This window comes from Pseudophryne corroboree, chromosome 3 (genome assembly GCF_028390025.1).
Source record: "Pseudophryne corroboree isolate aPseCor3 chromosome 3, aPseCor3.hap2, whole genome shotgun sequence".
NCBI lineage: Eukaryota > Metazoa > Chordata > Amphibia > Anura > Myobatrachidae > Pseudophryne > Pseudophryne corroboree.
The window spans coordinates 177,851,833-177,865,789 of NC_086446.1; the positions used below are offsets into that span (position 1 = coordinate 177,851,833).

A 13,957-nucleotide genomic window follows, 5' to 3' on the forward strand; every position below is an offset into this window, starting at 1 on the left:
TACCCAAAAATATATCAATGATTCCAGAGCTACAGTACATGCAGCATACAGTTACAGTTACTCAGAAATGAATCGTTCCCTAACAGTTAACTTTCTTACACAAATGTAAGGTTAAACCAATAACAAATTTACCATAACGTTTAGGGGCCTAGGAGTAGTACAGGACAGATGGTTGAAGTTAGGCTTGCATTGCGTATATAGACCCAAAGATGTATTTTCGCTGGTATGCAGAGTTGCATTAGTCTTTATGAGTGGACCACATCTACCTCTACACTTGTTTTGACACCAAGCATCATCATCACCATCCTTGGTGCTAAAGATTTGATTTGCATCTGGCCACCGTTGCAGATATAGCCTATAGATCAGGCAACATACCCTCACTGAACATTACCTACATGTAAACGCCCCATCACAGAACAGTTATGCACCGACACATGGCGGTGCGCCTGAAATGGGCACATCTATGCATCAGATATGCATGCTTGACGCTGGGGCATGTGCAGTGCTACAACATGATAACTATTTACTAAGCCTTGGACGGAGATAAAGTGGAAAGTGATAAAGTACCAGCCAATCAGCTGCTAACTGCCATTTTTCAAACACAGCCTGTGACATGGCAGTTAGACACTGACTGGCTGGTACTTTATCGTCTGCTTTATCTCCATCCAAGGCTTAGTAAATAGACCCCACAGTCCGCAAAGGGCGTACATTAATTTCATCTAGAAGACTGTATATTTATTACATAAATATAATCTAAATTGCTAGAATATAAAAAAGGCCCAGATAGCAGTAAAAAAGAGTGACTGTTTTTGAGGTGATTTTGAATGAACCTATCAGTGCCCATGAGATCACCTACCATATTGCTTTTCTCTGCCATTATCTGGAAGAGGGAGTCATGCCACTCCAGGATGTGAATGTCCAAAAGACGCGCAGACGGAAAGGAGCGTTTACAGGTGGAGCAGACATTTCTATGCAATGTGTTGTAATGATGCTCATAACACTCTAGCGTGTCAAAGAGCTGAGCACAGCCTGCCATTTGGCATTGGAACTCTGACAATCTGGAACGAAATCGAAAAAGGCAAGAATTATTTTAATTTTTGGCATCATTAAGTTTATTTGAGCTTCTAAACAAATCCAAAATCAGCATGTAATGTACCATTCAATACTGCCAATATGGTCTAATGTGTTTGCATATATTCATAAAGTCATGCCGTTATAGCAAATTTCCATTTGCCTGCTTTGTAAGCAGACCTCCACGTTAAGGCCTGCACACACACTGCAGACTCAATTTCTGCTTTTACAACAAACAAAATATTATTTAAAAAAACAGCTATACTAGAGAATACAAAGCAACAAACACAATTCTAAAAAAAAAAAAAATTGCGTTTAGCCTAACTGCAAATGGCTTTCTATAAAAAAAAATGCACACACACATATCTACATACACATATACACACAAATACACGTATCCTTATACATCTTGCCTCAATGGGGGAGATTCAAAATGTTTGAAAAGTCAGTTGGGAGTCTGTTTTTTCCTATCTAATAGACAGGAAAAAACAGACACCCAACCGACTTTTCAAACATTTGAATTCCACCCATTAAGTCACACACTGGGAGATGCTTGGCATGAATGAGCCCACAGGTCCTGTGCAATTCCATTAGCGCCATGCCTCTTTTTTTGCTGAAAACTTATCGCTATACCAATAAGTTGCACATGCAAACTCCGCTGATGTATATAAAAAATAAAACAATAAAATAAAGAAAAATAAATAAAGTGTATACTTGGGCCTTTCTTCCACTTTTCCAATGCTTGTCAATACGTCTTGCAAATACAAATGGCGATGCACATCCCCATCCTGAGTAAAGTAAATGAGATATAAGTTACAGACAGGTGAACATACATCTACTCTCTGGACCAACAGTCCCCAACTCCTTCCACGTTGCTTAATTTATAGTACTTATAAAACATATGTCTGGTTATACTCATTGATCAGTGCATAAAGGTATTTTGCTAGACTCCTATTCGTATAATCAGATATATAATTAACCCACCCCCCACATTTGAGGGGTGGCGAGTTGTTTTTTGCCACGTCATGTAAATGTTGGCAATGGCATCGACCCTATCTGGATTTGTGAATTTTTGCCCCATCGGACTTCAAACAAAAATCCACTAGACATATAGGTGCACTTACTTGTGCCCATGAGTAAATCGCAGTTAATTGGATTGGCACTTGCACAGTTACAATCACGTGTAGCAGACATAAGAATGTGCACAATATCGGGCAACCTGGTACAAGGTGTAGAAGCAATATACCTAGCAAGAACACTCGGTGAAGTGTGACTATGACAGCACAAACCGGGAGTTCAAGAGATATAAATCTATATGGTGACTATAAATCACAAGTAAAAATACACAGCAAGTTTAACTTGTGATACAACTCCTATATCATACAGAAAGACCTGATACACTTACTTAGCCCCCTCAGGTATAGCAATATAGGAGTAGCCCACTGAGTGAAATACCCTTTAATAAGGCAACCACGCAGCAGCTACATGCACACACACATATATAAAGTCACAAGTGTACCATGCAGAAATTATGTACCATAAAACTGCACTGGACTAGCAATACAAAGTAATACTCAGTAGGGCTATATGTGTCAACAATAGCTATAACAAAGCACAGTAGACACTGGATGTATATCACAGGGTGTTTGTACCACACAACCCTGAATGTATGCACTCTTTCTTAACTAACACTGTCCCAGTGACTGGTAGAATACTTAAGTGTCCTGTATGAAGCACTGGCAATCAGGCGGTTCTACAGAGGAGGATTTGCCCCAGCAGTCCCAGGAACAGCTCAGCTCTGTCTGTGATGGCTACTGGCCGGGAGTGAAGGAGAGAAATGCAGCTCCTGGGCAGGAACATTTGCAGAAATGGCGCCCTGGGTCTGGGGGGAGGGGCCACAGGATAGACCTGCTCCCCCTGTTGGCATCCCCACCGTGCGCTGCGGGCAGTGAAAGCGGGGTTATGTATATTAAAAAAAACCCAGACCTGTACCCTGTAATTCTCCCTGGTGGCTAGTGGAGAGGCTGCCCAATAACAGTGGCCATGCTGGATTGCGGTAAAGTGCGGCAAAAGAGACCCCTTACCTGCGGCCCCACTATCCGGGAGGACGGCGGCGTGTGTGTGACTGATGTTTTGAAGGAACCTGAGCCTCGGCTGCAGTGACCCGGCAACCAGGGCGCGGGAGTATACAGCGCCACTGGGGGTGACAGAGCTACAGTCAGAAAAGTCTGAGACTTTGCCTGCTGCAACCCTGTAGTCTGTCAGAAGAATCTTCAGTCTTTTCTTTCAAATAAAGCTATCAATAGGATGCCTAAGGCTGCCCTCCTGTTAAGTGCCTGCTTACTGCATGGAACCAACTTACAAACTGAGCTCCTGTGCATGGAGGCGGGGTTATAGAGGAGGCGGCGCTGTGCATCTTGGGAACAGTCAAAAGTTTTGAGCTTGTTGGTGCCTCGGCTCAAGATCCGACTCTACACCCCTGTGTTAATCCTTGTGCAGCCCAGTGTACCCCGCAGCAGAAATGAGAGTACATTACAGCTATATCGTCCAAATTGACTTGCATGTTTAAACGACGAAAGATCCACGATCGCAGGGCCGTGCATAACCACTAGGTAGGAAGTAACAGGAGATGTGCTATATTTTTCACATATTTTATTTTGGAGTCGTGAACTATACATACAAACTTCACCGATAAATGAGACCCATAAAGTAATTAGTAACGGTACCAGGTTCCACAGACTAGATATTACCGATAGTATCTAGTTAGACAGTCAACAGATCGACCCCATATGATTGACATGCAAAAGGTCAACAGGGTGAATAGGTCAAATGTGTCTAAGGTCGACAGGCACAAAGGGTCGACACAACAATGACTGACAAGTTTTTTTGCTTTTTTTTTAATTTTTTTTATAGTTTCAACTTTTGCTACATTTACCATCCAAGTCAGTGACGTGCAGTGAGGTCTTTGGCTGGGGAGGCATAATCACATCAGATCTCAGTCCATTATTGCACCTCCCTGCAGTCCATCATAGGCGTGCGCAGCTAATTTTATTTTGGGGTGCACTGCCAGAGAGGCGTGTCTAGCACAGTCTTTTGTGCGTGTCTAACACCACCCAGGGACATGTCTTGTACTGTTTTACATTCTCTCAGACAAATCACAAGGCTTAATCTAATTTGTTCCTAATATTACAAGTAGATATAATACACCCCAGAGAAATAAAATGAAACATAATGGTGCGACCACCGGCCGGTACTGACTGTCTGCTACGGCATAACCCTGAGTCTAAGCTGCCGCTGCACCCTATCGCAGTTTACACTTCCCCAACCTTTTCCTGACGCAATGGTGGAACTAGAGAGTGATGGTCCTACGTGTATACGCATTCCCCTCCCCCTGCATCCCCCAGCATCTACACCCTGATTTTCAGTGGGTCATTCTGAAAAGTACGGGAGATTTAGGGGGCCGAACATTCGAGTTTTAATATATAATAATAGGATTTTGGTTACCTACTGGTAAATCCTTTTTTTATCGTAGTCCGTAGAGGATGCTGGGGTCCACATTAGTACCATGAGGTATAGACATGTCCACCAGGAGCCATTGGCACTTTAAGAGTTTGAGTGTGGGGCCTGGCTCCTCCCTCTATTCCCCTCCTACCAGACTCAGTTTAGAAACTGTGCCCGAGGAGATGGACATCTTCGAGAGTAGGATTTAACACAGATAGTGGCGAGATTCACACCAGCTCACACATACAAGGCACATCAAGCTAACTAGCTTGAAAAACCTCAGCAACGGCTGAAACATTACTTACTAAGTAACAACGCAGTACATAACTAAACAAAGTTGTACTGAACCAGATAACGGTTGCAGGAAAACTAAGCGCTGGGCGGGCGCCCAGCATCCTCTACGGACTACGAGAAAAGGATTTACCGGTAGGTAACAAAATCCTACTTTCTCTTACGTCCTAGAGGATGCTGAGGTCCACATTAGTACCATGGGGATGCACCAAAGCTCCCAGAACGGGAGGGAGAGCACGGAGGCTCCTGCAGAACTGATTGACTGAACTTCAGATTATCAGAGACCAAAGTATCGAACTTGTAGGACTTGCCGCTCTGCAAAGTTGTAACGCCGAGACAGCCGGGGCAGCCGCCCAGGAAGAACCCACCTTACGAGTAGAGTGGGCCTTAACAGATTTTGGACACGGCAATCCTGACGTAAATGAAGTATGCTGGATAGTGAACCTAATCCAGCGAGATATAGTCTGCTTTGAAGCAGGACACCCAATTTTCTTGGGATCATACAGGACAAACAAAGAGTGCGATTTCCTGTGACGAGCAGCCCTCTTCACATAGATTCTCAAAGCCCTCACAACATCCAAGGACTTTGACGAAATTGAGGAGTCTGTAGCAACTGGCACCACAATAGGTTGATTGATATGAAATGCCGACACAACCTTTGGAAGAAACTGCTGACGTGTCCGGAGCTCAGCTCCATCTTCGTGGAATATCAAGTAAGGGCTTTTACAGGACAAAGCCCCCAATTCTGACACACGTCTAGCAGAAGCTAAGGCCAACAACGTGACAGCCTTCCATGTAAGAAATTTGACCTCAACCTCCTGTAGAGGCTCAAACCAGTCCGACTGGAGAAACTGCAACACCACGTTAAGGTCCTAAGGCGCCGTAGGCGGTACAAAGGGAGGTTGGATGTGCAGCACTCCCTTCAAAAATGTCTGAACCTCAGGGAGGGCAGACAATTGTTTCTGGAAGAAAATGGACAGGGCCGCAATCTGGACCTTCACAGATCCCAACCTCAGGCCCATATCCACACCTGCTTGCAGGAAGAGGAGAAAACATCCCAGTTGAAACTCCACCGTAGGCAAAGTGACATTTCGGATCTGACCCAGAAGCTAGATGATTTGGAGAATCGCGGACGCAGAAGTAATCTCCGGGTGGTGGGTATCCCCGAATCGGTCAAAGGCCATGAGTTACTTGACCTTCTTTCTAACTGGATACCGCAACAACTGGCCATGGATCTCAAAGGTGCCCCTCTGGCTATTGAGCGGGCACATAGAATCGGCCCTGAACGTAAAACAAACTCTGGTCGCCCTCGCCCGGTGATCATGAAAATCCTTAATTATGCCGACAAAGCTCGACTCCTAGACCACTACCGGAAGACGGATAGCTTAACCTACAACGGAGATCGGCTCTTGATATTTCAGGATTTTTCCACCATTGTCGCTGCTAAACGCAAGGAGTTTGCCCCGTTGTGCAAGCAACTGTTTAATGCCAAAATCAAATTCTCTCTCCTATACCCGGCCCGGCTGCGGGTCTTCGAAGACGGCAAGCCGTTGTTCTTCGACGACATAACACTCGCCAAGGCACACTTCTCGAGTTTACCCACTTGACTGTTGCACTGTTATTATTGCTTGCATACATGTTTTTCTCTCTTATGTTTTTCTCCATCTGTAGGTCACGTGGAGAGGAATAATTGCGCAGCTCTGTGTATACAATGAGCTGTAAATTTTCTTGTTTTTCTTGTTTGTTTTTTATGTTACTGTTTAATATTGTTGGTTGCACCTGCCGGACCTGCCGACCCCGATCCTCCATGGGTCAACCCCTTCCCGCTCGCTGGGACGGGCAGGGGCCCTACTTTACCTCTAAGTATATTTTTTCTTGCATTCCCATCCATCGGTATAGGCTGATATAGCTGACCCTGCTCCTACTCCCCCCGCCGCCGCGGAGGATACCCCACTCCTTGCCTTCCATATAGTATCATGGAATGTGGAGGGCCTTAACGCTCCAGTGAAGCGCAAGAAAGTGCTCTCCCACCTCCACCGTTTGACCCCTCACATCACCTTCCTACAGGAAACACATTGGCTGGACGATCCCCGTAACACTCTACGTGCCCCCTGGATCGGGGATTGTATCTCGGCCCCTTATTCTAATAAGACCAGGGGAGTTGCCATCCTTTTTCACAAGTCCCTACAATATTCGATACGCAGAAGGTTTCTCGATCCTAATGGGAGATTTATTTTGCTAGATGTGATTATTGATAATGTCTTGTATACTCTCCTTAATCTATATGCCCCAAATGTCTCTCAACAGGATTTTTTTGCAGTTGTCCTACAGAAACTTTCTTCTTGGGGGAGCTCTAATCTAATCCTAGGAGGAGATTTCAACACGGTCATCGATCCGTCCATGGACAGGTCTGGGGTGAGTACTTCATCCTCCAAATCCGGCTGTGATCTTCTTTCCTCCCTCTGTTCACAACTTGCTCTCTCCGACCCTTGGCGTATCCATCACCCTCTTCTTCGTGATTACTCTTTCTACTCTCACCCCCACTCTACGCACTCCCGTATTGATTATATTTTCTTATCCCGACATCTCTTCCCTAAAGTCACTCACACATCGATTAAAAATATTATTATCTCAGACCATGCCCCTATTATGATTTCTCTTAAGCTTGCGTTGCCCCAATGCTTTTCCAAATGCTGGCGATTCCCTGCTTATCTTACTCACTCTGAGGATTTTCTCTTACACCTTAGACACACTTGGCACACTTACGTTGCTGATAATTTGACCCAGGCGGAGGATGTCTCACTGTTCTGGAGCGCCTCTAAAGCTGTTATCCGGGGCCACATTATCTCATACGTAAATTCTAAACGCAAAACATTTAACTCCCGCCTCCATGAGCTAAGCTCCCTTCTCACCTCAACCTATAGAACGTATAAGCGTTCCGACACTCCCGCACATAAAGAGGCATACCTGACTGCTAAACAAGTATATGATACCTTCCTAACAGAGCAGGCCCAGACACGATATGATTACCAGCGGAACAAATTTTTTAGATGGGGTAATAAATCGGGCAGACTCTTGGCAAACCTTGCTCGGGGACCCCGCACGCGCACATGGGTTGAGGTGGTTAAATCTTCAGACACTATTATATCAGATCCGACAGCCATTTGCGCCGAATTTATGCAGTTTTACAAATCCCTATATACAGCAGAGCCAGATAACGTGGAGACAGGTGAATCCTTTTTGCATGACGCTCAGCTTCCTGTCCTCTCTCGAGATGACAGGGACCTTCTCGAGATGTCTATAACTGAGGAAGAGATACTCACAACTATCAAATCTTTACCAAACGGCAAGAGCCCAGGCCCCGATGGCTTTGGGGCTGAATATTATAAATTACTTAATGCTGAACTCACACCCACTCTAGCCAAATTATATAATCATATCTTTACCTCCGGAACTATACCCTTATACTTCAATGAGGCACGGATAATCGTAATACCCAAGCCGGGTAAAGATCCCTCCCTCGTGGGTTCCTATCGCCCTATCTCACTTCTTAACCAAGACTTCAAATTGCTTACCAAACTAATGGCCAACCGTCTACAGTCTTGTCTGCCTCATCTCATTTCCCCGGCCCAGTTAGGCTTTATTAAAGGCAGACAATCTGTACAAGGTATTAGATCGGCGATAGCTGCTATTTCCCATACCCGCCTTCATAATTTGGAAGACAATATTCTTATTAATCTAGACGCCGAAAAGGCCTTCGATAAAATCGCTTGGCCACACCTTTTTAGAGTGCTCTCCCATCAGCAATTTGGCACTAATTTCTGTAGTCTAATGCGGACCCTCTGCACTGCTCCGATGGCCCAGGTGGTAGTTAATAATGTGGCCTCCTCTTCCTTTTTTCTTGAGAGAGGCACCAGACAAGGATGCCCTCTCTCCCCTTTGCTTTTTAATTTGGCCTTGGAACCTTTTATTCGTTATATCCAACTGCTACCTGGGTTTAGAGGCATTGTTGTTGGGGATCGCGTACTCAAAGTTATAGCCTTCGCAGATGACCTACTTATATGTACCTCTGACCCTAAACGCTCCCTTCCTGTATTGGTAGAGGCAATTGACAGATTTTCGTCTTTTGCTGGCTTCTCCATTAACTTTGCCAAGTCTGAAGCCCTGGCTATATTTGGCCAGGCGAGACTGGGTTGGATTAGACCCTTCCCGTTTAGATGGGCCCCCTCGCATATCACCTTTTTAGGAGTGGCTCTACCACAACATCTCTCCACCCTCTATGCACGTAATATTACCCCGATCATACATAAAATACAGACTGAACTTAGCCTATGGCAAAACCTTCCCCTTAATATGTTAGGGAGATGCAACCTATTTAAAATGGCAAGCTTCCCGAAACTCCTGTATATTCTCCAAATGACTCCCATTCTTCTCACTAACTCCGACTTTTCTTTACTTAATACCTTGCTTTCCAAGTTTATATGGAACCGTAAGCGCCCCAGGATAAGTCTAAAAAAAATGTTGCAATCGGTGCGCCAAGGGGGTGTAAACCTACCAAACATTAAACAATACAATCTAGCCTGCTTACTACGTTTCGCTATGGATTGGCTCAGTGGCAACGATGTATTCACAGATACCAAGTTAGAATCTCAGCTTTGTGCTCCTCTCTCTCTTGCTTACCTCCTACATGCCCGGCCCTCTCAAATAAAATCTTCACAATTTGATAACCCGCTATTGTCTTCCACTATTAGAGCGTGGAAAATGGCTAGGAAAGCTCTTGGTCTCAAATATTATTACTCAGTATCTCTACCTTTGCTTGGAAACCTGGAGTTCCAGAATGGTACTGCCTCTTTGCCTTTTGGTGCTCCTCTGGTTTAAAGACTCTACATAATCTGATGACACCTACTCACACTCCTTTGCCATTCCAGGAGGCTATTGAGAAATATGCAATTTCACCCCTGCATGGATTTTACTACTCCCAGGCTATACATTATCTTACATCCGTTCTCCCTCACCTCACGGGAAAAGACTTTGTTAACCCCTTAGACTCCCTATTACGCTCCAACACATACTCCATATCTTCTATCTATGCGCGTATCCGCACTGAACTGGACCCCCACACTGATTTTCCTGATCTAGCTAAATGGATCTCCCAAGTTCCTACACTCACAGTAGACACCCTATTAGATACTTTTTTTATGACCCTTAAACTAATACCGGCTAGTATATATCAGGAAATGGCCTATAAACTGCTACACAGGGCATATATCTCGCCTAAACAAGGTTTTCTAATGGGTATATCAGATAGGGCCGGATGTAATAAATGCTCAACGGTAGAAGCTGACCTTTTCCATTGTCTCTGGGCCTGCCCTGTCATTCAAAAATTCTGGCATACCTTACACCATTATGGCACCTCAACACTAGGCATCCCCTTTCAATGCACTGCTCCCTGGGCCCTCTTTGGTCATCTGTCGGACCAACCTGGAATTCCACGCACTGATAAAAAATTGATAGTGTTACTTTCAGCAGTGGGAAAAAAAGCTATATTGCAACAATGGATCCATCCTACCTCTCCGACTCTCCCTATGGCTACTTCTAGGTTACTCTTCTTATTTAATATGGACTGGCTGGAGGCCTCTATCCACAAGAAAACCCTGACTCCTGCACTCTTTAAGTGCTGGGATAAATACATTTGTACCCTCCCTCCCCACACTAAACTAGCAATACATAAATGTTTCCAATCTAACTTTTGGTACTCTCTCCGACAACTTGATAACCAAGCTTCTCTAACTGACTGAGCTTCCTATCTTCCCCCTCCCTCTTCTTCATCCGTACTTCCCTCTCCACACACTTCTTCTTTTCTTTCCCCTCTCTTCTTATTTCTGCTGTTTCTTCCCTGGCGGATTGGATGGACACTTCTATGGACGGATCGGTGGCCTGTGGCTCTTGGTAGGTGTTTTTGCTTATTTTTGTTCTAACGTTTTTGTGATGTTCTTTTTTACCTCTTCTTTTTCTTAATTTGAACTGCCGGAATTGAGTGTCAGTTTTTAGTCAGTTATATTCAGTCCCATTCTCAATATATTATAGCCTGACCGCCGCTCTTCTGGTGGTTTACAATTTGTTCTTGTTGATTGTTATACAAAAGAGAATAACTCTGCGCTTTAGAGACACCTTAAAATTATGTTACGTGTGGTCTGTCATGTCGGATAAATAACTCAGTGAGACTTTGTATATTGATATTTTTTATCTAAGATTGTCAACATGTAACATTTATTATACAAATCTGAGTAATTTAGTAGCTTTTATGTATAAAATCTAATTAGTAGTAGATAGGCAGTTAAAAAGACTTGAAATTCAGCACTAAAAATTACACTTTGTATAACAGTATAATTAGATGTTTATAAACACATGGTAACAGGGTGTGAACCGTTACTCTCCCAGAATAACGGTATAATTAAACATTTAATAACAAAGAATAAAACGTTACTCTCCTAGTAGCTATTAGTATATAGTATTACACTGGCGTCCCAGTGTGTTATAGGAATAAATGTCCCGCATATAGTTCACAGTATATAGTTCTTTTTTACCTCTTCTTTTTCTTAATTTGAACTGCCGGAATTGAGTGTCAGTTTTTAGTCAGTTATATTCAGTCCCATTCTCAATATATTATAGCCTGACCGCCGCTCTTCTGGTGGTTTACAATTTGTTCTTGTTGATTGTTATGGAAAATTGGAAAATTTCCTCCACCTACTCATATATGCTGTGTACTTTTACCTTTCTTATCTGCTTACTTTGATGTCGATATGTCTGATATGTATGCGGTTTTTCTTTCCTTATTTCTGTACCATGTTTTGGAGGTATTTAATAAACATATTTGGAAAAAGAAAAAAAAAGAAACTCCACCACTCCACCGTAGGAAACTTCTTGGACTCAGACCAAGAGACATATTTCTTCCAAATACGATGGTAATGTTTAGACGTTACCCCTTTCCTAGCCTGTATCAGGGTAGGAATGACCTTCTTCGGAATGCCCTTCCAAGCTAGTATCAGGTGTTCAACCTCCATGCCGTCAAACGTACCCGCGGTAAGTCTTGATAGGCGAACGGCCCCTGCTGCAGCAGGTCCTCCCGAAGAGGAAGAGGCCTCGGCTCTTCCTGCAAGAGATTCAGAAGGTCCGCGTACCAAGGCCGCCTTAGCCAGTCTGGAGCAATGAGGATCGCTTGACCTCTTGTTCTCCTTACGAGCTTTAGAACTCTTGGAATGAGTGGGAGTGGTGGAAACACGTACACCGACTGGAACACTCACGGAGACACCAGGGCGTCCACTGCCACTGCTTGTGGGTCCCTCGACCTGGAAACAATAGCGTTGAAGCTTCTTGTTGAGACAAGAGGCCATTATGTATATTTGGGGTAATCCCCAAAGGTCTGTTATTTCCTTGAACACCTCCTGATGGAGACCCCACTCCCGGATGGAGATTGTGTCTGCTGAGGAAGTCTGCTTCCCAGTTGTCCACTCCCGGAATGAAGATTGCAGAGAGCGCCAATGCGTGTTTTTCTGCCCAGAGGATGATTCTTGTCACCTATGGCATCGCAGCTCTGCTTTTCATTTCACCCTGTCGGTTTATGTAAGCCACCGCCGTTACATTTGTCCGACTGTACTTGAATGGCCCGATTTCTTAGAAGATGGGCCGCCTGAAGAAGACCGTTGTAGACAGCTCTTAGTTCCAGGATGTTGATCGGCAGGCTGGCTTCCAGACTTGACCACCTTCCTTGGAAGGTTTCCCCTTGAGTGACTGCGTCCCAGCCCCGGAGGCTCGCATCCGTGGCTAGAAGGACCCAGTCCTGAATCCCGAACCTGCGGCCCTCCAGAAGGTGAAGCAATTGGAGCCACCAGAGGAGTGAAAACCTGGCCTTTGGCGACAGCCGCATTCTCTGGTGCATGTGTAGATGAGATCCTGACCACTTGTCTAGGAGATCCAGTTGGAAGGCCCGAGCATGGAACCTCCCGCACTGGAGAGCCACACCAGGGATGGCTTCAGGACATCCCGGACCATTGTTTGTATCACCAATGCCTTTTCCTGCAGAAGAAACACCCTCTACTTCAGTGTCGAGGATCATCCCCAGAAAAGACAACCTCCGGGTTGGTTCCAAATGAGATTTTGGAAGGTTCAGAATCCAACCGTCGACTGAGTAGGCGGGTTGCGAGTACAATGGACTGCAACAGCTCCTCCTTGGACGATGCCTTTATCAGTAGATCGTCCAGATACGAAATTATGTTTACACCCTGTTTTTGGAGTAGAACCATCATCTCCGCCATCACCTTGGTGAACACCCTTGGTGCTGTAGAGAGGCCGAATGGCAGGGCCTGGAACTGGAAATGATAGTCCAGTAATGCAAAACGGAGATAAGCCTGATGCGGTAGCCAAATCGGAATGTGGAGGTACGCATCCTTGATATCCAGGGATACCAGGAATTCACCCTCTTCCAGACCCGATATCACCGCCCTGAGAGACTCCTTCAGAAAAGAGTTCAGTGATTTTAGGTTCAGAATGGGCTTGACCGAACCATCCGGTTTCGGTACCACGAAAAGGTTCGAATAGTAACCCTGCTCAGGTGTTGTATCATTAATTAATATTCAATACATCCATTATTGCTTGCAACCCTACCTGAAATCTGAGAAATCCAAGATTTGATAGAGGAAAACCACTCAGGTTCCCTTGCTGGAATCTGTGCTAAACCAGTGCTATCCTGATTACATGGAATGGGATCATACTGGGAGGACATATCCTCCGCAGCATATGACACAGTGTCCCTGGACATAGCTAAAGGAGACCACAAAACACCCCCCACACACACAGGGGAGGGCAGACAGAGTTTCACCCCCAAGAATGGCAAGAGAGACAGAGAATGGAGCCAACCCACACACAGCGCTTTTAACCAAAGGGAGACCCCTTGTCAGCGCTGACTGTGCACCTTAATAGGATACACAGTCGTATTGCAGCCTCCCCCCCCTTCTACAACCCCCTGGTACCGTGAGAGATAGCTGGAGTTGCTGTGGAGGGACCTTCTTTCTGCTGATCAGCGCTGTGCAGGCAT

At 44.9% G+C, this 13,957-nt stretch overlaps 1 protein-coding gene across 1 annotated transcript in view; it reads right to left on the reverse strand.

Moving 5' to 3' along the window:
- The window catches only part of ZNF511 (zinc finger protein 511), an 89,356-nt gene that overhangs the window by 66,496 nt on the left and 8,903 nt on the right, over positions 1-13,957 (reverse strand). The window contains exons 2-3 of the mRNA XM_063958631.1: positions 1,786-1,859; positions 857-1,058 (exon numbers count right to left, since the gene is read on the reverse strand). Of these exons, the coding sequence (XP_063814701.1) occupies positions 857-1,058; positions 1,786-1,859 (276 nt within the window). The remainder of the gene's footprint in view (positions 1-856; positions 1,059-1,785; positions 1,860-13,957) is intronic.